This window comes from Argopecten irradians, chromosome 14 (genome assembly GCF_041381155.1).
Source record: "Argopecten irradians isolate NY chromosome 14, Ai_NY, whole genome shotgun sequence".
NCBI lineage: Eukaryota > Metazoa > Mollusca > Bivalvia > Pectinida > Pectinidae > Argopecten > Argopecten irradians.
This window is the reverse complement of record NC_091147.1, coordinates 5992960-6019527: the sequence shown is the minus strand read 5'-3', so window position 1 is coordinate 6019527 and position 26568 is coordinate 5992960. Positions and strand designations below refer to the sequence as shown.

General features: G+C 36.7%; 2 protein-coding genes across 2 annotated transcripts; both read left to right on the top strand.

Moving 5' to 3' along the window:
• Nucleotides 1-8346: 8346 nt before the first annotated feature.
• Nucleotides 8347-19196, top strand: LOC138307734 (uncharacterized). Its single transcript, XM_069248590.1, has 2 exons — nucleotides 8347-8688; nucleotides 17489-19196. The coding sequence occupies exons 1-2, from the start codon at nucleotides 8649-8651 to the stop codon at nucleotides 18385-18387; spliced, it is 939 nt and encodes a 312-aa protein (XP_069104691.1). The 5' UTR covers nucleotides 8347-8648; the 3' UTR covers nucleotides 18388-19196.
• Nucleotides 19197-21010: 1814 nt separating this feature from the next.
• Nucleotides 21011-24619, top strand: LOC138308158 (uncharacterized). Its single transcript, XM_069249095.1, has 2 exons — nucleotides 21011-21703; nucleotides 22291-24619. The coding sequence occupies exons 1-2, from the start codon at nucleotides 21693-21695 to the stop codon at nucleotides 24188-24190; spliced, it is 1911 nt and encodes a 636-aa protein (XP_069105196.1). The 5' UTR covers nucleotides 21011-21692; the 3' UTR covers nucleotides 24191-24619.
• The last annotated feature ends 1949 nt before the right edge of the window (nucleotides 24620-26568 follow it).

Genomic DNA, 26568 nt, shown 5'->3' with positions numbered 1-26568 from the left:
ACAACTTAACGAACCAATGTTTTTTTTTGAAGCCTTATGACCCACTGATAACGAAATCGAGAGGTAACATTGTATAAACTGGGATGAACTTCCGGTTATGACGTCATCAAGATGGCCGCCATATCGAATTTCACTAAAGATTGAAAAATAGTCATAACATTGACATTTTTCAACCGAAGAAGACAAATGAGGCATCTAAATGACCAAAAAAGAACAACAATTACATATCAGGACCATATAATCCAATATATGTAGTTATTTCTACGCAGGAAATGAAAAAATCGGATTTTCAGCTCAAAAATGGTAATTTTTTAGCAACTTTTTCAACTTTGGCTTGACGCAGCAAAAATGTTTGCCAACAGCAAACCATTATTTCTAATCAGTTATTTGACCTCTTATCAATCAGTTAAAACAACACCAACAAAAAAAAAACAATGTTAACATTGTATAAGCTCCGGTTATGACGTCATCAAGATGGCCGCTATCTCGAATTTCACTAAAGATTGAAAAATAGTCATAACATTAACATTTTTCAACCGAAGTAGACAAATGAGTTATCAAAATGATCATAATATAACACAAAATTTGCTGCGTCAAGCCAAATATGAAAAATTTGCTAAAAAATTACCATTTTTGAGCTTAAAATCCGATTTTTTCATTTCCTGCGTAGAAATAACTACATATATTGGATTATATGGTCCTGATATGTAATTGTTGTTCCATTGTGGTGATTTTGATGCCTCATTTGTCTTCTTCGGTTGAAAAATGTCAATGTTATGACTATTTTTCAATCTTTAGTGAAATTCGATATGGCGGCCATCTTGATGACGTCATAACCGGAAGTTCATCCCAGTTTATACAATGTTACCTCTCGATTTCGTTATCAGTGGGTCTTAAGGCTTCAGAAAAACATTGGTTCGTCTTTCCTAATGCCTCCCCTGGCACCGCCTCACTTTTGACCTTGAGTTGAGCGTTCGCCCCTGTGAGGAAGGCTCTGGGTTCTGTCCCCTGGCCGAGACACACCAAAGTCTATAAAAGTGGTAGTTTCTTCTCCTGCTTAGCGCTCAGCATACAGGGAGTAGGACGACTGGTTCGCCCGTTGTCAGCATAATGTGACCGGGTGGGGTGTGTTGCTTGGTGTCTTCGGCGGCATGCTTCAGTGATATAGCACTATAAAAAGGACAACAGTTCCACTATACAAGAAGACACAACATGAACATACCGCAGTCTCCAAAAACACGTACCTAGCACAACATACACGCAACACACCGCATACATGGGAGGCCGTCCTTACATGACCATAGCTGTTAATAGGACGTTAATGAATCAAACAAACAAACAAACAAACAAGTATCCAATAATGGCAATATATTACTGTGTATGTCAAATACTTGGCTAGGAAGCTTAAAGGGTATACGTGTAGTCCGTTAAACCTGCCTATATTATTGGGGTTTTTTTTTTTTTGCTGTTTTTTCTTGCCTAAATATGTAAGGCAAAAAAACTAACATTTTTTTCCCTAAAAGCCTAATAAATTAGGCAGGTTTAGCGGACTAATATACATGTAGATTGATCTTTTTGCAATACCATTGATACATGAAGGAATCAAACAGGAGAAGGGAGGCAACCGTTGGACACTTGTAGACATGCGCACAGTATTCGCTCAAAAATGACATCTTTGGTAACATATCGTTAGTTAATGAAGATGTATTGTAGTTTCTTCACACAATATCATGATGAATAAAAAAGCGTACAATGAACTTCTGGAAATCGGAATCTAATTCAATTACCTTTTTTTTAACTGTACAATAATAGAAAATCTCAAACCCTGTAGTCAGGTAAGGGATTGCCTTCCACTCCCTCCCTCTCTATGAGATTTGTGAGCCTTCCATTGCTGTAAAGGACTTCCTTATGCTATATAAAAACAATTGTGATTGAAGATTATAAGAGCCTGTATCAATCCGCTTATTAGTGTTATTACTGTATAATTAAAAGTATGGTTAACTATTTCAGCAGTACTTGCAAAACAAATAATTTCAGAAATAGTATGCTTCATTTATGAATGAAATACAATTGTAACTGGATAGATAATTACATGTAATTTCGTAAAACAAAAACAAATATGAAAATTGATTAAAGCCGAATTGCCCCTTCCGGAAAAGAATAACTTACTGATCGGTATATTTCGGAGGCGTATATTAAATGTACATGTAGTTACATCAGAGCACCCCATAAAACAAAAACGCTGGTGGGTATATTTTGCAGGAGTAGGTTCACATGTATACATGTACATTAGAATACATCATGAAATTTAAAACCATAACAAATATTAGCTGCAATATCGTCTTTAGAGCTACAATTGGTGTCTATTACTGCTAATGAAGCAAAGTAATGATTATGCAAACCATTATAAAACGTTTGTTTGTATTTTTATTGTACTTGTTTGATATCGCTTACCTTCTAGGCAATAAAACTGAACCACATAAAATATCAAATTCTCATCGAGGCATTATTTTTTTACATAATACATATGAAGGTCTTTCTGAAGGGAATTTATACGGCAACTCCACAAATTGTGAATTTGACGTTTTGTGAGCGGTACGGTATATATTAAGAGAGGTAGTTATGTTTGTTTTGGACAAAAATCATATGTAAATACATGTATACGCATAAAATAATTGGAAGCCTACAAAAAGTAAAGAAAACAATGCTCGAGTGATTTTCGGAGGCAGTGCTCCACTACGACACATCGAGACCAATTCGTACCTGGCCGAAAGGTATAGTAGGCTGGGTACGTACATTATGTATATTCGTTCTAAACAAATATGCCATGCTACCAGAACAACACGGAACGTGTAATTGGAAAATGGGCATATTTTCCTTCTTGTTGATACTGCTGATATTAACTTTTCTATGAAATGATATTGATGTTTCGATCAATTTCGTTAGTTAATTTAGTATAACGTCTATTATCATTCAAAGTAGGCTCAGAAAAGTTAATGAGATAACACGTTCTGTTTTAGCCCAGCCAATGAGATAACACGTTCTGTTTTAGCCCAGCCAATGAGATAACACGTTCTGTTTTAGCCCAGCCAATGAGATAACACGTTCTGTTTTAGCCCAGCCAATGAGATAACACGTTCTGTTTTAGCCCAGCCAATCAGATAACACTTACTGGTGAGGGGCGTAGGAAGCGGGGGGCAGGGGGGCAATTGCCCCCCCACCCGTTCCCCAGGACGGGGGGGGGGGCAAACATGTCTTTTTGCTCCCCCATTTTCGCCGAGTGAAATGTTCTAAAAATGCACATTTGAAAGAAAGAAAGGGTCCTCATGCACACTTTTGTACTTAATTTTACAAAATTTTCCGCTGTGCGGGGCTTTTCCTTAAACGTTCAAACACGTAATGATCAAACCTTTAATAATGACAATTCAATACACACAAACTAGACTAAAAATGTCCATCAAGGGATTATACTATTTAAAAAAAAGCTTCTTTAAAGATTTATTTGTTTATATGTCTTCAATTCATTATTAATTTGAGTTACACAACAATGTGCCGATGGTGTGAATCCGGTATGTTCAGATCGAGCAGGGTTACATAATGACATGACGAACTCACAATTATCATTTCTAAATGCAGGTAACATTAAATCGAAAAATTTACCCTGTTAAGAACGCTTTGATATCAGCAAAATACATTGTAAAACTCATCTCAGCCATTCCAAATCGTAATATTTTTTCTCGGGGGAGACCCCCGTACCCCCAAAACAACAAAATCTCGCGCCTTCGGAGCTCGCAGATTCATCAAAATACATCGTAAAACTCATCTCAGCTATTCTAAATCTTAATTTTTTCCCCGGGGGGAGACCTCCGGACCCTCCAAACACCAAAATCATGCGCCTTCGGCGCTCGCAAAATCCTCAAATTCCATCGTAAAAACTCATCTCAGTCGTTCTTTATCATAATATTTCCCATGGGATACCCTTTATTTGCGTGTTCATTGTTTTCCTGTTAGCGACACCACTGTTTATAGAAATGTACAAGAATTATATGTAATGATATATGAAAAAAAGTATATCAATTACCTCCTGTGGGTGCGGGGCGCCCGAGGGGGAGGGGGGTTGTTACGAAAAATTGAGGACCTTTGCCACCCCCCCCCCATTACGTTTCATATTCCTACGTTACTGCTGGTATACTCTTGCCAATGTGATACCATCCAGGGGCGTAGGAAGCGGGGGGGGGGGGGGCAGGGGGGGGCAACTGCCCCCCCCCCCCCCCGTTCCCCAGGACGGGGGGGCAAACATGTCTGAAATTTTCTAAAAATGCTTATTTGAAAGAAAAAAGGGTCCTCCTGCACATTTTTCGTACTTCATTCTAGAAAATTTTCCGCTGCGCGGCACATTTCCTAAACTAGACTAAAAATGTCCATCAAGGGATTTTATGTACTATTTAAAAAAAATCTCTTAAAAGATCAATCTGTTTATGTCTTAGCGAGACAATTAATTCATTTTTTATGTTACACAACAATGTGCCGATGGTGTGAAGCCGGTGTATTCAGATCGAGTAGGGTTGCATAATGTTATGGCGACACAATTATCAATTCTAAATGCAGGTAGCTTTAAATCGAAAAATTGCCATTTTAAGAACGCTTTATAATCATTAAAATACATCGTAAAACTCATCTCAGCCATTCTAAATCGTAATTTTTTCCCCGGGGAAGACCCCTGGACCCCCTAACACCAAATTATCGCGCCTTTGGGCGCTCGCAAATTCATCAAAATGCATCGTAAAACTCATCTGAGCCATTCTAAATCGTAATTTTTTTTCGGGGGAGGCCCCCGGACCCCCCAAACACAAAAATCTCGCGTTTTCGGGCGCTCGCAAATTCATCAAAAGTCATTTAAGCTATTCTAAATCGCAATATTTTTCCCGGGGGTCACCCTCAGACCCCTAAAACACCAAAATCTCGCGACCCCACTGTCTATAAATGTGTACAAGGATTAAATTTAATGATATATGAAAAATGTGATTAAATTTAATGATATATGAAAAATGTACATAAAGCATATATGTTAGGGTAGGGAGCTGAATGAATCTCCTCCTGTAGGTGTGGCGGCGGCGGCGGCGGCGGCGGGGGGTGGGGGGGTGGGGGGGTGGGGGGTACAAAATATTGAAGACCGTTGGGCCCCCCCCCCCCCCCCCCCCCCCATTACGTTTCATCTTCCTACGCCACTGCCATCCTTTACTCATCGGGTATTATCCCGAGAATACACTGTAATATCTATTCCCCGATATGAACTACCATACGGGGCGAACTTATTCGCACGTTAACATTTTAAACCGTTATTATACTGGTACTATGCATCATTACGTCGTTCTATCGCCTGACTTTATATAATTATCTACTAAAACTTACATCAAAAGACGACACCCGAATAAGGTTGATAATGATAATGTTTTAATTGTGCTGACATCAATGAATACACTCTTGCGTGAAGTATGGAAAGGGGTTATATTACAATAGAACGAATATACGTACCCGGCCTACTATAACTTTCGGCCGGGTACGAATTGGTCCCGATGTGTCGTAGTGGAGCACTGCCTCCGAAAATCAATCGGGCATCGTTTTCTTTACTTTTTTGTAGGCTTCCAATTATTTTATGCGTATACATGTATTTACATATAATTTTTGTCCAAAACAAACATAACTACCATTCATAATATCTACCTTACTGCTCACAAGACGTCAAATTCACAATTTGTGGAGTTGCCGTATAAATTCCCTTCAGAAAGACCTTCATATGTATTATGTAAAAAAATAATGCCGCGATGAGAATTTGATATTTTATGTGGTTCAGTTTTATTGCCTAGAAGGTAAGCGATATCAAACAAGTACAATAAAAATGCAAACAAACGTTTTATAATGGTTTGCATAATCATTACTTTGCTCCAATAGCAGTAATAGACACCAATTGTAGCTCTAAAGACGACACCATTTTCTGTCAAAAAGTCTTTTGAGCTACAATATTGGAGCTAATATTACAAATGTTTGGTAGCTGACGCTTGATACCGATACTAGTCTGATCTATACAAGTATCGGTGGGACTCTTTTGTAAAATACAAAGCCGGGGACAAGTTACTCCACAAATCAGTCTACATGTATAACCACAATTACAATACAATCTTAAAGCATTACTAATTAAACTTATTAACTATCTCTACCTTTTACCATTACTTAACCTGCATAGGAAGTGAAGAAATGATATTCCAAAAACGTTTTTATGACACACAATAATTACAAAGAAATTATTTCTGTCGCAACAAAATTAACGACATTGAAATAAATAACGTCTTATAAAATTTCTCAATATCAACCATCTCCGCGCCATGTCATCGAGTTCTGGAGTGGGGAAATGGTACTCCAAAAATATTTCTATCACAAATTTCTGTATGAATATATCTAAATAATGGTAGATAAATGTTATTTAAAACAGTCTATTTAAAAGTATGCACTTGATATTATATTAACGGAACAGTCCATTCTTTCGAGCGCCAAGAATGACATGTTTTGGCTATCATTACTTTGAAATGTACTGAAAAATACAGTGTGCTTCTAACTACAAACCCAAATTAAACATGTGGGTACGATTGTTGTTATTTGTAAAGAGTCATCTTCGTGTCCCGGTCTGTAATTTATCTAACAGATCACTTACAGAAGGGGTCGTCCCTGAAGTATTCCTTAAACTAATGTTAATCACATTTATTATACCTCAATTGAGAATCCTGCATTCTGATTGGTCGAGAGTTTCTGTAAACTGAGATCTGAACATGGTCAGAGAAAGCCCTAATGCACTCCCGAAAGGAGGATTTGTGTTCTTCGGGTAATGGACTGGATTTTGCCCTCTCATGTAGAGATAAATTGTTATCAGGTGTTTGAATGAGCCATGGTGGTACATCCGATACGGTGTACTCGTCAATGGTGTCGAGCAAATAAGATATCAATCAATAGGTATGGGTACGTTTTCCCGGCATTGCATCGACGATATATTAGAAATTTGCCGTTGACGTAGCGTACTGCCTATCTGTCTGTCTGTTTGTCTTTCAAAAGAAAAATGTTTTCAAGTTACTCCTTTTTAACTTCTAAATAACTTCATTGAGACTTGGCAGCAATGTTGAGGACCATGTGTAGAATTATGTTGGTTGTTGTACGTAAGCCAAATCTGTGCTACGAAATCACATTTTAAGAGGTGTCGCGAGCTGACTATATATATATATATATGTTAGGAAAAATGAAAAAGCCTAATGATATAGGTAGGTTTAGCAGACTCACCATCAGAGTACGGAGATATAACGGCGAATGAGACATCCTCTGGTACGGTTGGATGGACAACCAAAGATTGATCTAAACATGATCGTTTTTTTGTAATGCATGACCGTTGTAGTCTAAGAGGCAGTGAGCGAAATAAGTTCACAGTCGGGTGGGAATGATGCATAACTTATAAACTCGTTTAAATTATTCAGCCACATGCGCATGCAAGTGTGGAGATGATTTCGACGAGCGCCATAGAATATGAATTGTCACTTGACAGGGAATACTCTGTTCAATCATTCAAACGTGTGACGCGATTAATTCCGAACCAAGTAAGTCACATTTGCATCCAACCAAAGCTTTGTCCACGTAGCTTATTCACAGCTTATCTGACCGACCTGGACTTATAAAAGAACATGTGCGATTCTTGTTGACTTTTTTATTCGTTTCTTCCTTACTATCGTTTCCATTTTACATTCATGTACGCATTGTGTTCTTAATTCGGAAACATTACAGCCTCTAACACTGTATTCTGATTTTCATTCAAACTTCCATTCACAACTGTTTAAACAACAAAATTGCATTAACTAGTCCAAGTCATTTTTGAAGAATTAATTGACGCACACGTGTTTTGTAGTGAGAAAATTGTAAAAAAATGGCAATTGAACAACTATTTAAACAGAACCGGTTTATGAGTACTTAGTAAGTCAATTAACGATGGCTTCATGTAATCGGTAGTCGAACGCTCAAATTCAATAACCACGTATTGAAGTATACATGATTTCAATGACTGGTGTTGTTATGTATACGTTATAGGGGGCATCGATACCAGAGTCTACTCGGGTGTGACAAATAGTGGAGTTAAACGGACAACTGAGTCAGGGATAAAATAACATGTAATCGATAGTGGTTACAGTTGTAAATAGGAATCGGACCACATTATAGAAAAAAAAAAATACTACAACACCGACAACAGTCTCATGACTCAATGGGGGTACAATAACTTAATATGCATCGGTGACAAACACTAAACAAAATGTTAACAGTTTAACCTCGTCTCTAAACAAGTCAAACATGGTGTTAATCACGTGTAGGATTATATCTAGCTATAGACGTCAATGATGATCTATGTATATTAGTCGGAGACATTTAAAGTCCGGTCTATATTCCAATCCTAACTTAAGCTGAAAAGAACTCCATTCTATAGATATGTACGTATATACACACATGTGTAAACTAAATGTACGTGTAAACACAGAACAAGTCTTAGGTAGAAGGACTACTACAGATACACGTGGGGTACCTACAACTCTAGCTCTCAATGGTCAACGAAATATGACAAAATGAATTTCAAACCTGGAATGTATTCCTCGTCTAGAAAATGTAAGTATTTGTATATCCATTGTTTGTTTTGCTTTGCTGTTAACCATTATTTAAAATGGCCCTTAACGATTATTATAACTACAGGATACTTAAACACAAAAACTCCTTTACGTTCATGTATTACCATACAAGCCTTCTAACATAACGCTAGTGGATAGCATATATTTCTATAAGTTTTCTTCAACCGTTTGAGCTGTAATCGATCATCTATTCTTAACATTTCATAATAGTTTATGAAGCTATGCGACATTACAATGAATCTGATCTTGGTTAACATAAAATAGGGAATGATACTTTAAACACAAAAAATACTATGTCAAACAACAGAGACGTAACAGCATTCATGAATAATCTCAGCATACAGGGAGACGTGGAATATCAGTATACAGGGACACGTGGAATCTCCGCATAGTATACAGGGACACGTGGAATCTCCGCATAGAGGGATATGTGGGAATATCAGCATACAGGGACATGGGTAATGTCAGCATACAGGGACATGTGTAATATCAGCATACAGGGACATGGGTTAATATCAGCATACAGGGACATGGGGAATATCAGTATACAGGGACGTGGGGAATGTCAGTATACAGGGACATGGAGAATATCAGTATGCAGGGACATGGGGAATAATAGCATACAGGGACATGGGGAATATCAGTATACAGGGACATGGGGAATATCAGTATACAGGCACATGGGGAATATCAGCATACAGGGACATGGGAGAATATCAGCATACAGGGACATGGGAATATCAGCATACAAGGACATGGGAATATCAGTATACAGGGACATGGGGAATATCAGCATACAGGACATGGGAGAATATCAGCATACAGGGACATGGGAATATCAGCATACAGGGACATGGGAGAATATCAGCATACAGGGACATGGGAATATCAGCATACAGGGACATGGGGAATATCAGCATACAGGACATGGAGATTATCAGCATACAGGGACATGGGGAATATTAGTATACAGGGACATGAGGAACATCAGCATACAGGGACATGGAGAATATCAGCATACAGGGACATGGGGAATATCAGCATACAGGGACATGGGGAATATCAGTATACAGGGACATGGAGAATATCAGCATGCAGGGTCATGGGAGAATATCAGTATACAGGGACATGGGGAATATCAGTATACAGGACATGGAGAATATCAGCATGCAGGGTCATGGGAGAATATCAGTATACAGGACATGGAGATTATCAGCATACAGGGACATGGGGAATATTAGTATACAGGGACATGAGGAACATCAGCATACAGGGACATGGAGAATATCAGCATACAGGGTCATGGGAGAATATCAGTATACAGGCACATGGGGAATATCAGCATACAGGACATGGAGATTATCAGCATACAGGGACATGGGGAATATTAGTATACAGGGACATGAGGAACATCAGCATACAGGGACATTGGAAATATCAGTATACAGGGACATGGGGAATATCAGCATACAGGGACATGGGGAATATCAGTATACAGGGACATGTGGAATATCAGTACATTATAAGTAACATGGACTTTAGAAAATGAAAGCTCATATTTTGGCAGTTATTAAGTTACTGAGACTCGGAAAAGAAATCAATACAGAGGTTATATATTTACGTGTTCGCATATATACTGTATTTTGTGTTCTGGCGTGTTTAATTACGAAATTATCAGAATAGGAATTTCGGCTTATATTTGAAGTTTTAAGACGAATTGATATAATTCATATAGTTATTACTGTATCAGTTACCCTTTCTGATTCCATTGTTGGAGTTTTAGATTTCGGACTATTATCCCCTACACAACATGGTTAAAGCTTAATGGTAAGGGGTTTGTAGTCACCAACCTCTGATAAATCACCGTTATGTACTGGCTTCTCCCCGACTAGACAAATTACACACAAAGTACCTTTTTGTACATACAAATTGTCCTTTAACAAGATTCTCAGTGGTCTGATAAACACATTTAAGTTTGACGTTCGATTGTAATTGCTTTAAAAGAATTCCCATTTCATATTTGGATACAAAGAACAGATAATTTTTTTTCAGAATTTTCATTGATACACTCTGACACTCGAGTAAATAGTAAATCCAAATTTTATTTTTGAAAAAAAGAAGATATTTGATATACCTCACCTACTGACCAAAATTAAAGTTTTGTTATAAAATGAAAATAAAACAACAAACAACGTCAATTCAGATTATCTCACCAGACAATAAAAGTTTAAACATAGCTACACATGTATCATATCCTAAATACAAACGTAGAATCAAATCTTTTTAAGGTTATTTATGCTATTGTTTCAGTCCAACCTGATTATCTAGACCACGTCATTATTCGACGTACAGATTGTACTCGCATTAGATCCACGTGGTCAGTTTCCCGTAGAGAAATTATCTAGATAGCACCAACACTATGGGTATGCCACAGTTACAGGACAATACATGTCTGTAAATTATCCGTGCTTCTCAACAAAAAAGGATTTCCTATTGAAATATTTTTTAAGTATGCCGCAACAGGGGCAAATGCCATGTTTTCGTAGCTCTATTAGAAAACAACAAATTTAGAGCATCATTGAAAATGGACTTACAAAAATACACGATGCCTTATAATTATAACCATAAAATACAACACACATATTTGATACATGTACATGCACTGTAAAAATCTTATTTCATTCTGTTTTATTCCTTATGTATGTTACGATAGAAACATTTCTGCAGAAATGTCTTTACTAATAACACTGAGAATTGTGAAATGATGTTGTAGAAGACAAGTTTGCTTCATGGTTTTACCCTATATACTCATTTCACCTCACTATGGACTAAGCATAATAATTATTGGTAGTACTTTGTGAGCTCCTATTTATACTTGTAAAATTAAAACCAAAAGTGCATTGTAAATATGCTTATTCTCAAAATGTTGTGAAGGTTTGGCGGTGAATAATTATAACTAAGGCTTTATTAGCACGTTTGATAATTCCGACACATACATTATTTATAATTATCTAAACAAGAATACCCATCGATTGATAGTTATGTTTCTTTTTCTGATAAAACTATTTCACGTTATTTTCGCTAAACCAAAATAAGCTTTTTACCTGTTTTCATATCAGAATTTCAAAACGGAAAATTATTTTGCAAACCGTAAAAATAACAGAACTCACCTTGGTTTTTCTTTATTTCCTTTAAATGGACTGTTTAGTTTAAGTTTGCATTGGACGCTGTGATTTTATTGGACTGTTTAGTTTAAGTTTGCACTGGACGCTGTGATGTCATGGACTGTTTAGTTTAAGTTTGCATTGGACGCTGTAATTTTATTGGACTGTTTAGTTTAAGTTTGCATTGGACGCTGTAATTTTATTGGACTGTTTAGTTTAAGTTTGCATTGGACGCTGTAATTTTATTGGACTGCTTAGTTTAAGTTTTTATTGGACGCTGTGATTTTATAGGTAAAAAAGGTTTACATGTAGATAATACATATGACTGTAGTTTGTGCATTGTGAATACGAACTTGTTTTATTTACCACCATTACAAATAGTTGGTAGCTACGTCTTGTAGGCGGAACCCAAACCAGTGAAGTAAAACATCTTACGTCTTTATGATCAGATCACATAATCTTTTGATATGCATGATCTTGTCTGACAAAAATATTTTCTTTGATAAAGGCTATTCTACGTTGCTATTGGTTGCCTTTGTATATATTTCGGGAGTTCGGCTTGGGTATAGGTATCCTCTGTTCGTATGGCTGCATGATACTTTCAACGTTATCAATTAAAGTACAAACATGTAATAAATAATTGCACCGCCGTGTAATTAGTCAACCTATTTTTTCATATTGTTTTCTATAAGCGATGTTTTAGTTTTATGTAGTATTTTGCTTCGTGATTATGTGACAAAATTAACTGTACTGAATTGTGAAATATCGATAGGGAGATAAAGTATCTTAAAGGAATTGTATCGCCTACTGTCGATATATATTTTCTGGCAAATTATATTTGGAATTTTGTTCTCTGTCCATTCTCTCTTTTATTACCATTTACGTTTTATGTACAGTATTTTGTAAACTAAAGCTTTTAATATGTTTTTCACCAACGAAAGTTACCATTTTGAGAAATACAATACTTTTAATGCGTAGGTTTTAATTTTTAATTGTACAAAGGGGAGCTGAAAATGATTTTAGTAGTACTACCAAACACGTGATATCTGCATTTACAGTGCAGTGAAATGTGAACATGCGGTCAGACCATGGAGTCAAATGGTGAATACAGTTTCATTTCACATTGTTGCAGTGTTAAATGATTGTAAATCGATTTCTGCAGGTCTGTTTCTTTCTCAACATACATAAGTCATAAACATCCAAGAACTTTACAGAGCATTATATCTGTGTTTTAAATAACGTTAATAATTAAGGATTAAAGTCTCTTTCTGGTGGTTCTATCGAAGGATAAAGTTGAGTAGGGTATCGATATTTGGAATGGACCGCGAAGCGGTCCATGAAACAAATATCGATACCCTACTCAACTTTATCCTTCGATAGAACCACCAGAAAGAGACTTTAATCCTTATATTTACAGTCTTAACTATTATTTTCACAGCACAAAATTTACACTTAATAGTGTTTATGGCATTTATAAGACTAAAATTGGATTATATCGTTTGGTTCCGACAGGCATTTAGAACAGCCACTCGAAGTGGCGGAAATTCCCGCCAATTTATCAATGAACATACAAATAAAATGAGTTCCGTCTGATGAAGCATATATCTGGGGTTTTCCCGGTATAAAACTATAAATCGTTTTATTTATCTGTTGTTAAAAACACCATGGTGCAAAGCAGTTTGGTTTTAATCTTTTACTTCGTATGATTACACACGCTTACACAATTCATAACGTGGCAGGGTATTTAACGTAGTTGTGACGCGGCGTCCGATTCAAACTGCCTGTGTCAAGAAGGTGTGACAAACAGAGAGTTTCTTCAATTTTGGGATCACTTGAGTTCTACTTAATAAGTTCACGTTTGAAATTACTTGAATACACGGATGTTTACATAGTTCCATGTCATCATTTCCGGATTTTGGAGATTTTCAAATGTATCGTACGTCGTTTCGAGGAACATGTACAAACACAGGTAGGCCCACTAGACTGCAAACGTTTACCGCTCTCAAAATGTTAGCTTATATTTATATTGTTGTTTTTCAAACACTTCAATAAATATTAGAGATATCTATTACAAGTATTGTAAAGCTACAATTGTAGGATTCAGTTTCATTGATATTTCGAAACACCCAAACGTACATTCAATGTGTATGTTAGGCCTACCCTCGCCGATTCACAGTAGATAACGTACAGGACTTGTCTGTCCACCGAGATGAACAAAAATGCATTGTCGTGCTAGGTCGTTTTGGTTAAACTTATCCAACTCAAAGACTGATGTTGTCCTGACATATCTTATCTATTTGCGTACAACCAAAGCTATTAAAAATACAAATAGATGTATACTACATATTGTAGCGAACAACACAGACTCACCGTCACACACTCACCGACACACAACATGTAAACATCGCGACGTCATCGGAATGTGCAAAACTGTACATTGTACAACATTGTTTATTTATCATACGCACGGAAGCATTGCTCAAAGAGGTACGGTAGTAACATAAACAATGTAACTTTTCTACATTTGTATTTACACACGTACATGTATGTGTTCAAACCTATTTTGATACCTGTACATGTTCATCGAACGTACGTTCGGTACTGAAAACACCAAAAGTTTCTGATTTGGACCATCATAAATTAATCCGCGCGGCTCCAAATCGCGCGTGACATACTCAATCTATCGAGAAATAAAGTTGAGTAGCCTTTGGTTGAAATCAACGGGTTTTATACTATCAATTCACCACTGACTGTAAATATGGCATCATATATGTTTGTCATTTGATTGATTTTTAAATTGATGAAGTAAAATGTACATATAACTTTAAAACATTTGATAACATGAGAAATATAAACAGAAACACTCGCCAATTTTAAAAAACAAAGATTCAGGGCTAATCTAGGGAATGAAGGTACAGTACTTTGAGAAAAATCCTTACAACATGTGAGAAGTAGCAGTAACAAAGTTAAAATGCCACAATCTGCGACAGCATCTTAGTGGCCTTATTGTTTTCGGATTGTTTCCAAAAATTAGTATGGAATTACATATATATGGCCAAAGGTAGACCTACAAACGAATTACGCTTTTCTCTAGTATGATCACATGTAGTCCTTGTACAAGTCAAGACGCACATTGTAGAACCTCTTGGTGTTGGTTTGTTTTCGTTTTAGGCTTTATTTAGCTTGTCCACTACTGGTAAACATATGTAAATGGGTAATGTTAACAGCCTTCAATGTTCAATGTTAAGAAGTCAACCCCATCACATCTAGATGTCGAGTAAACACTCTTCGATGGCCGTCGTCATTTAAATGATTCTATGTGTTTACTCTGACCGGGATTACTTCAAATTTAAACCGACTTACATTTACATTGTTGTAACATAACTGTACACATATGCATACAAGGATGAATATTATACTATCAATACTTTAACTACGATAAAATACTGGAGGAGCTTACGGAAAATACAACCCAAACCCATTGGTGATCACATCAATAGTAACGACCATATCTACATTGTACTAAAACCACGTTAAAACGAGACTATTGTATTAACCATTTTATGTTAACCCAAACATGCATCTAAAAGTACAATGCAACATTTTTATGAGATGTCAAGCAGATGATGTATTCCCGCTACGCCTACATTTTATAACAATAGGTAAAAAGATCAAAGAAAGTGTAATTATAGTCTGTTTCAAGTTTCTTACTACATGTACTTATATTTTACATGGAGTTTACTTATGCGTACATATAGGAATATAGTTGTTTACTGTCAGTTGTTAGTTCAAAATTGTATAATATTTTATTAATATTACATATAGAATCATTATTTAGATGAAATATCATTTTATAACACAACTGTTATATATATGCAGATGATGATTTTTTTCCTGCAAAAATATTTTTACGGCATCATAATCTTCTTCTCAAAATTTATACATGTAAATATAAAATACCATGGTATATGTCTTCGATTTTAAGGTTTGTAATTCCTATTTTTACAGTATTTGTACGTATCATTATATGTATTATAACAAGCCATAAAGCCTATAAAAATCAATTTAAAAAACATATTTCAGTAATGCTACGACTACATCAAAACCATTGCATAATTTCGCGAGCTTTAAAACATATCCAAATAAGTATTTTAGTGACTGCATTTAGAAACTTCGAAAAACCCAGCATAATGCAAAATCAACATTGTCTTTGCAAATGACTGTTTTAATACGATTTACTACGAAAAATGAAATACGCAGCTATAGGCGCAAGCCAGTATTTCCATATCATGTAAGTATACATGTACAATAATTAATTAACAGTGACTTCTGTTGAATAATAAAATCAAGTTTTTAAATATTGGATAATGTATACGAATTATAACTGTTTAGCATTTGTGAAAAAGAGCAGGGTTCCTGCCATCTGATAGTCTCACGAACTCATTTATGAACGAAAGTAAACTTTTTATTTCAGTAGATACAAAGTATTCAAAATGATATGATAAATATAGAAACTGTAAGTATCTATTACAATGAGTCACAATCTGGCAACTGTATCAACACTATATATTCCAGAGCAACACTATATATCTGTTATAAGGAAGTATGTTGTCAAACGTGTTTTCCATAAATATAACACTCATTGTGTTACCATAGCGACGACACTAATCATATAATTGTAATGTATCCTTATCAACATAAAATATCAATGAATATGCTTCTGAAACAGCCCTTTTAAGATAACAATTATCCGGTCACCATAGCAACACCAAGTATAAATCATATGTTATCGATAGTAATGCTAAATGTAAATTGCTATTTTTATCACCCAGTACTTCATACCATCGCTTAAATAAAGATAAAACTGCATCCAAAACGGTTTTTAATTTGCAAATCGCAAATATAAAACTAATGTGATGATTTTATAGAGAAGCAAACTATTAGTTTATCGATAGTACTACAACTTTCTCCACTTAAGCATCAATGTCACATTTTTTAAAACTTCATCGGGTAATGGAAAAATTGTTGTTTACAGATATCCGCGTAGTAAATAAATAGTGATATCATGCTTATAATTTTTCCAGACTATTTGATATCACAAAATACGTTTAAACGTAAGATTCTAAGGATTTTACCAATGGGATGGTATGTTTTTTTTTAATTAATCCGCAACTTCGGCGTCTCTATTGCGACGTCATGATTTTAACGCCATTCTCTGAAGTTTTCTTCATGGTAGTATGAAGAAAAAAAAAATTGCCAATCAGAGAGGTCGGATTTAGTATGAAAACAGATAGAAATTAATTATTTCCTAAACGATTTGAGAAAAAAAATCGTATAAACCATACACGTGTATATTATTAATTCCCATTACAGGATCGTCTTACTGATAGACTCTACACGTCGTCCTAGGTACCGCGCAGTAGTTGATCATGATAGTAAAATGAATATTCGTTGTTTTGAGGATTGATGTTGTAACTTTTATGTTATTGGTCAGATTTGATGTGTTCACGTTTTATATATTTTTTTAAAATTTATGATTCAGAAACGTAGTTGGGCTTTAACAGTGGTTATGTATCCATGACAACAAATAACCTTGTGTCTGTTTTATCATTCCAGTGTCGGTGACTATACCACCAGCTGTAAAAATCACTGTCCTGCTGTTTAGTTCAGCTGCATGCCTATTTATGATGTTCTTCATGTTAGCTGGACCGTGCAGCAGGCGTCACCTCCATAAACTATTGCCAGCAGAGAATGTCCCGGTGATTGTGACCGGTGGAAATTCCACAGAATACCAACAGTCTAAAGACTTCCTGATGGACCTCTACAAGTATCAGGAGGATCGGTACTGGGGTCTTCAGGTAGTCTATATTGACTTAGGGTTAACTGAGGACCAGCTACGAGACTTGATGGGCGTGTGTTTTGCTTGTGAGTGTATCGTGAGAGAAATTCCAGAGCTAACTGCTATTTTGAAAACGTTTGAAGTAGAGTCCGGCTTTGTAGGATCTTTGGTGATGAAGGCACTACTGGACGAGTATCCCTTTGTTATGTGGTTCGACAGCTCTACCAGGTTAAATAATTCTAGGCTATTTACAGATCTGTTCGAAAAGGCTATCAAGAACGGCTTACAAATAGCAGTTGGGAACAATTACGTCGATGACGAATTCGGTCTGACTGCTGACGATTTCAGACTTCTTGGTGAGAACCCTGTATATTATACCAAATCCCGTTCTCTTGACACTAGTTGGATGGTGGTGGCAGCATTGGACCCAAAACTGGACTTTGTGTTCCGAAGCTATCTTAGGTGTGTGGAGCGATCTCTGTGTATACGACATAGTCTGGGCGAGTTCTGCCATACTGACGACGCGTTATATTCTGTAAAACAGTGTCAGGCCATCCTAGCCGTCCGCTTTATCAAGGAATTCGATCATTGTTACAGGTCATTCGCCTTCTCATTAGAACGATATGTGTTGATGGATAACCCGACATGCAAAATATCATCGGCGGTCGGATTCTAGTCAGGGGAGTGTAAAACATGTGGATGTAAGTCTGACGCCGAATTATAACCATTACATGGCCAGTGAATGCATACATCCTATTTAGCATCAAATGTCATGATGTATGCATCGCGAGTGATCGTCAGCTACCCGAGGAATGGATTGACATATCCCGTCCGTCTCTGACCAAACGAGTTTGTTGCACGATATTCCACTATGTTAATCGAGCAAACGGCAATTCGTAAAGTCGTATCCTGTTGTATCGAAATCGGAGAAAGTCAAAAGAAAGGAAGCATGCCATCATGTGTTCAACTACAACGAGCACACAATCGCAAGGATCAATCTGTCAATTCTTTCATACCTACACCTGGCTGGTCTAGGGCAATACACTCATGTGGCTATCCATGCAATAAAGCCTCGTGAAGTCACGGCGTCAACAAAATTTCTTTTTCTTCGGTAAATTTTAACATTTTTTCACAAAATTGACTGGTTTTACTATAAAAAATGTAAGCAACGGAATTTTTGTTGAAAATAATACGTTATTTTTCATATATGGAAAATTGACTTCCAGTCGTCGATTTATTTAAAAATGACGGGACGTTATAGTTGTAAAATTGCAATAAAACGTCGAGGTATGAAAGAAAAATATTCTTTCATAAGTGGGTATAAAGGATAGGGATATTCTACCCTCGGGACCACAAAACACATTTTGTGACCCTTGGGTAGAATATCCCTATCCTTCATATCCACTTATAAAAGAGTCTTTTACTCTATACCTGTAGAATGTGAAATGTTTATGTATTCAGATGATAAAGTATTCGATAACTGAATTTCGTTTTTAGAATAAACTCATTTATTTAGTTCTGACAATTGTAATGATCCTATGTTATAAATTGAGAAGTGGCTCCTGTCGAGGTCATGACGCTGCCGGAGTCATTAATTTGGGATATATAAACAACGTAGGCTATCTGCTTATAGCTACAACATCAGAGGAGGCAGATGAGACGGGAAAAAAGATACTAATCAAGAGTTTTCTGAAATTTGCTCAATATTTATTCTATTGTGACAAAACAATGTATTTTAATTAGGAACATTACTTGATTTGTTGTATGGGGTACAGAAGTTATACATGTAAGCGGTGATGTGTTCATAAACTTATCGCCACTGCCGGTCCCCAGCAATATAATAGTGGCTTTCCCGATGCTACAGCATATATCACTCTTCAAAGCATCTGTATCCTGCACAGCGCCCCACCCTCCCCACACCCAAATACTCATATATTTTGTACCCCGACCAATCTATTTATATCGATTACGGTTTCTACACCGAATCTGCAATTCATCATTCCAACCCCCTCCAAATATACCAGTAATTATTATTGTTTTTCTTTGAAAGCTGACTTGCTGTGACAACAGATCATGCATTTAAAGTTTACATTTGTTGTATTCCGCTCCAATAGTTACAGAATGTACCTTCCCACTCCTACCTGTGGGAAACTTCGCTAAGTATCTTGGGCATTTAGCGGTCTGTAACTGATATAACATTTAGAAGTTACACAAGATATTATCTTATTAACAATAAATAATAAATATAAATGTAACATACGCATATCTAATATTTATATACATTTCTGCGTTCTTTTTTAATAAAATACTTACAATACATTGCTTTCATTTTTTGTCTTTAATTGGCAGGCACCATTTTCAAATATCAGAATGTGATTGAAAACGTTTAATTAGCATAAAAGCTGTTTTGTTTTTGTCGCTATCTTTTATTGCGCTATTACAAAGCAAAATTAGCAAATAGGCACCAGTGAATCCAAACGGTAGAAATAGATGTCAGCGGGAAATACGGTCAGATTAAATATTTAACCTTCTATACTATGTCCCGTAAGTTTAGTCCGAACGAGCCATGTAATCTTTAATAGTCTGCCAGAATAATAAAAACATTCCTAAAATTTGACTTGATAATTTCTGTGTGTGATATGTCTTGTTTCTGTTATTCAAAATTATAGTAAAATATGGCATGGAAATAATCCAAACCATATAGACAATAGGCATTATGCCCTATATCAATTGAGTAAGATAAAACCAGCCGATCATTCTGTGGTGTATTTTGAGACCGGTAGATATGCTTAACAGCGTAAACTAATCATAATGATATTGAAATATTTATTTTTTAAGAACAACTAACTGACGCGTAGTATAAAGTTATGCTATGATGCTCTATGTCGGTTAATTACACAAAAGCCTATTTGTAAATTAAATTTGTTTTATGATGTAAATATCATTGTAAGGAGATGTGATTTTAACAAAGGTTATAAATTGCCCAGAATGTTAATAATCAAAAGCAGGTTTTGGAGTAGTTTTCACGACGCTTGCAGGACATATTTACTCAAATGAAAATATTGCCATAAACATAATAGTGTCTGCAAATTAATTATGTTATTTTTATGTAAAAATGTAAAAGAATTATAACCAAATCTGGGATTTTCTGCTCTGTGATAATTGGATCTTTTAGGGGAACACACTGCTTCAAATGCGAGGTTACCATAGTCGTTTAGATAGTTACATATCTAGTGACATCACGTTCAGATCAAGCACTTATAATATTAATAGCATGAGTTATCTTCCCTACCTAGAGAAATCTTTACATTATGTACGTAGTAGGTGTTACTTAGTATTTGCCTTAGACTAAGTAAGACATTGTTAATTTTGGTCAATATCCCTCATTTCCACGCCGAAATCATTACCAATGATATTGTTTGGATGCTTCAAAAAGTGGACAGGGAGATAAAAATATTTCATATAAACCTACAATACAAATTTGGCGTCAAACTCGAACTCGAATCCTTCGATACATAATTATTTTACACCAGTTATACATTGCTTTGTATATATTTTCCATTTTTATAAACGCCCTCGGGACGGAATACGAAATACGTTAGAAAGGCAACTTAATTAATATAACGTAACATTATTTACTTTATGGATATCCTTTCTAAATTTGGCTACTTTAGTTTAAGTCAAAAGACTATAATTGGTCGTGTTGTGTCAACATGCACTTGGTTAGAAGTTAATGTCTATCTATAAATTACTCTAGTTTTACATTGTGTGTAACTTGTGTGTATATTTATAAGAATTGACCTGCATGACCTTTTTCTGTGTGACGTTTAATTGATCTAGCCCTGATTACTATGTGCCGTATGTGTGTAAGACAATATTTGTAACAATAACCGGAGATTGATCAGATAATCATTGAGTTAATTGTACCCAGTATACCGTTGTAACCCTTATTCGTTCTCGCGTGTTTGTCGGAGTGTGGAAATGTCACCAAGGTAAGAAATAACTTACACACGTGGAAATCAAAATAACACTTTATGTTTTTGACATATTAGTGCTTGTGGTTTCATATAATATTGCATTAACAGCTAGAGCTAGATTCATTTAATGTTCTAAAAACGTAATCGGACGGTGAACTGGTGTACGTTTTGGTAGATAGAGCGCTTCGCCACATACATGTTGTTGAACTTTGGTCTTTGATTGGTGCTAAAAACAGATACAGAACAAGCACATTATTAGTATTTCTTTGGTTAGTCATCAGAGCAAAGTTTGCAACCATTAGACCCTAAAACGTGTAATTATACTAATTTGCTCCATACTGTATAATCGCATTAACAGTGACGCTTTAGCTTCCTTTAAGTTAAAGTAGTGTGATTGAAATAGAAAGTAAATACTACTTAATCGGAGTTACATTTTTTGTCGCTTAACTGCTTTGCTCTTTTTGAGAAGGTAGAATTATTTTATTTCTATCTTCGTCAGATCTTCTCATACAATGGTATATTTTGAAATCTTTTTAAGGTATGATAAAGGGTGACCGGAAAATTGACGAATCTAGAATTAAATATCCTTTTGTTATTTGCAGTGTGACCACCCCGTTGGTGACTGGTAGGGTGACGTATTTAGTGATAGGATTCTCCTATCTCCTCCTTATCACCATCATTTGTGGTCTCGTTTCTCTTCACTTTCTTGGGGATTCCCCTAAACACGTCATCAAGACAGTAGCGCCGCCTATAGTCAATAAGTCGTCCCGCGCTAAGTACCACAGTACTTGGAAGAACGGAAATCCGAGGAATGTGAAACCCAAAACCTTTATCAAAAGTCTGGTTAACATCGCGCAAAATCTGCATCATGCTTCCATACATGCTAAAAGTTTGAAGACAATATCTGCACTCCGGAGAGCAACAGCCGAGATACGGACTTTACTGGGGCAGCTAAACCTCAGTTACCAGAATATTACCGAACGGAGTGTTATTAGACCGCGGACAGTGTGTCCAGAGGAGTACCGAGGGGCGCAGTATGGAGCTGATCATTACGAGAAAGGGTTCGAGGCAGTTCCGTGCGAGTATAGCAAACCCCTTTCAGATTCTGTTACAATTTTAATGATACGGGGTAATTCTAATCTATCTACACATGACACTATCACAGATATTCAAAGTTTTATGCCTGGAGTTCGTACCATCGTTGGTCAGGAGAGCTCCGAGGGGAATAATCCCGACACCAAGGGAGACAACTCACTCGCCCAAAGGATATTTCACGCAAGAGGGATGAATGAAGGTCAAATATGGAATAATATGTTAATGGAAGTGCAGACGGAATACGTGCTCGTAGCTCGAGATGTTAACATTTTTGATAAAAATATGCGGATAGAGCGCTTAATTCGCGTTATCGAGATGACTGGAGTCCCGACAGCTGGAGGGGCGACTAGAACTACCATGGATGGTAAATGGAGGCTCGGATGTTACCAGAGTGGAATGCGGAACTATACGTTAGTCTATCACGAAGGCTACGACGAATCCGTTCAGGAATGTGTTATATGTGATTATACGGATGGGCCATTTGTCATCCGTACCAAAACTTTAATGGAGGAACTGTTCGATGAAAAGATAAGTGAGAACGGAGTATTCTATGACTTGTTTTTACGTCTTGGTCAAGAGAAAGTAGCCGTGTGTTCCGATTCTATGTTCCATGTCAGAGGTAAAGAAATGGAGGCTACATCAGCATCACTAGAAAGCTTTGCACAGAAGTGGGAAATACATAAACTAAGGTTTGTCCCTGGTCCAGAGATTCTATTTAAATGCAATGTCAAAACAAGACAGTCGTGTTCTTTCAAGACGAACAAATTACAACATCCATGCTGTGCATCCGACCTCGTTTTGATGTTGAGTCATGTGACATCAGTATGCGAATCACGTGGTGTTGAGTATGAAGTACGGTCAGGGACGTTGCTTGGAGCCGTAAAAATGAATTCCGTACTACCTTGGGATATCGATGCGGATATTAATTATCTCCTTTCTAACTACAGTGTCATAAAACAACTCGTCTCCCATTTCTCCTTCACTGGGCACAAATGTCACGTGCAGATAGCTCCTAATTACGACTACGAATACAAGTTACTGTCGGCGAGTTTCCAGCTGGACAGTGAGGTCACCTACTGGAAGGTAGAGATTTGGGGCAAACCATCTTTCGCTGTCCCTACATATCGAACAGCTGTGAGAACTAATGACGGGAGACCGATTAAGACCAGGGTAAAGATAAATGATGTATGGGTACAAACTGCCTTTAATCCGGGACTCTGGGCTAGAAATAGGTATGGGTCAGAGGTGTTCAGACATGCGCAACACTGGCGAAGTCTTGGCAAGCTTACTAGTCTTGAGGAATACTCAACAAGAGCCTTCTTAGAATGTCCCGAACCTGGTCATCACGCATGTCTGGACAATTTTAACGTCGATGGTAACTTACAGTTCAGCGAACCTATCCCTTGATACATTTGTGAATATGTTGCATTCCCAGTACTATTATATTCTACAGTGCAATATTGGATGTTCATCCCGGAGATATTGACTGATATTTGGCAATTCCTGACAATTAATCGACAGATTTCGCAATTATATGGTAAATAGTAATATGGTTACATAATTCATAATTCAAAAAGGATAAACTTACCCATGGTGAAAATTCAGTACTAGTTATCATTAATGAGTGAATATCAAACAGGTAACATGTCGTTATCAACAACACAGGAAAGCTATTTTTACCATTGGCTGATCAGGCATGAATTAAACAAGAGTAATCTGACCATGATGCTTACTGCTGTTGAAATCAACAAATAAAAAGCCAATACAAACTTCATCCTTTAATCAAAAGTCTCATTGTTCCTCGTGCCTTGGTTTGTCGTGTGCCACAATTCGTTACCCGTAGACTATATGGTTAGTTTCTTGATTAAAAAATAAGAAATATACATTAATTGACTTAGATTACTCTTTATCGTTTATTTTCTCAGAGACGATGTAGCAGTTGAAATCATAAAGTCGTTGTCGTCTAAACGCTTGTAAATTAGGCGCGTTCAATTCCAAACAACATAACCGTTTACCAGTCCATGCGTTCTATTTGCGGATTCGTACCAGTTATATAGAGAATACATGATTAGTATCTTACAATACAAGGTTTATTTTGGTGCGAGACTTAGGAACGCCGAGATGACGAGGCTTTGACTGGTCATCTCGGCTTTCCGTGTCGAGCACCAAAATAAAACTTGTATTGTAAGATACTAACCGTGTATTCTGTTTATCCGGCAACCATCAAAACGAAAGCAAATTGCCAATTATTTACTTGGTTTTCCTCGAAGCGAGACGCTTCTTTGATGCGCAGGAAAAGATTCATTCACTAAAGCAAAGTAGTGTGTACTCCTTTTTGATACCATGGGAAAAAATATGAGCGCATTCGCAAACAGTATTTCTATTCAGTGTGTAATATCACTGAAACAAAGTGGAAATACTGAAGGAAACAATAATTACCCATCAATGAGTTACTTTTCAGTACATACCTTTACCATGAACATAGAAAAAGACGACACCGTCATACGAGATTTTCGATATCGCATAAATGACGTTATTCCGGTTAATGTGACGTCACTTTTTATCGGGACTGAATCACGTTTTATTCACCGAAAGGTTAATGGTCGAGGTCAAGTTAGAAAATGTTCCGTCAGATGTGGAGAAATTCACGTGATCGTGTTGACGGATAAAGCATTTCGTATTGACGGATAAAGCACAAATTTATCCGGCAGTAGTTATCCGTCTATATGTTGGGCAGTTGCAGGATAAACTAAAATTTTACAGCACCGCCTAATGGAACGCGATTTTTCCACGATTGCGGCACCCATATGAAAGATACGCTTCGAATGTCAAAGCCAACGAGATTTAGCTTCCCAAAAAACTAAGAAGACTGCCATACAACATTATTTATTAGGAAGCAATTATTGGAAAGCTTTGACGCATTGTTCTGTTCACAGTTAGCTGCAATAGTTCTAATGACAATTCATTTTTGAAGAATGATAATTTAAATGCTTTCGCATTAAATGTAAAAAAAATAACCAACTTCATGATATTCATGAAAGGGCCACTTGGCTACCTTTCCGAAACAAAAAATAAAAGTTTCTTTGCAACAATTATAACATAATATGGCCAAAGATGAGGTTACAGCACCAAACAAGTTGAAGTTTTGCCGTCTGGCTCAGAAATAGTCAACTAACGCTTTGTAATTATGACAACGTCGGGAAACATAATACGACCTGCGTTATGAAAATGAACGTTTTGTTTATTCTAATAAAGTTGTTTAAAAGGTGCAGATAGACGCCACTCGACAGGTACAGCACTGCTGATACTGCGCCACTTGTACCGGTACAGCACTGCTGATACGACGGCACTTGTACCGGTACAGAAGTGCTGATAAGACGCTATTTGTACAGGTACAGCACTACTGATACGACGCCACTCGACAGGTACAGCACTGCTGATACGACGCCACTTGTACCGGTACAGCACTGCTGATACGACGCCACTTGTACCGGTACAGCACTGCTGATACGACGCCACTTGTACAGGTACAGCACTGCTGATACCACGCCACTAGTACCGGTACAGCACTGCTGATACGACGCCACTTGTACTGCGGTCTTATTCAAGTATATAAATACAGATTTTTTTTAGACATCATGAAAAATCAAGCAATTTATAAATTGAGAGTCAAGTAGTATATCATTTGTTTCAAAGGTACGCATTTTACTTCGGGGATAATAAAATTATTGACCGTCAGTTGCAGGGTAGACATAGGGAAGTGCTAAATTCGGTCTGCGGTCTCG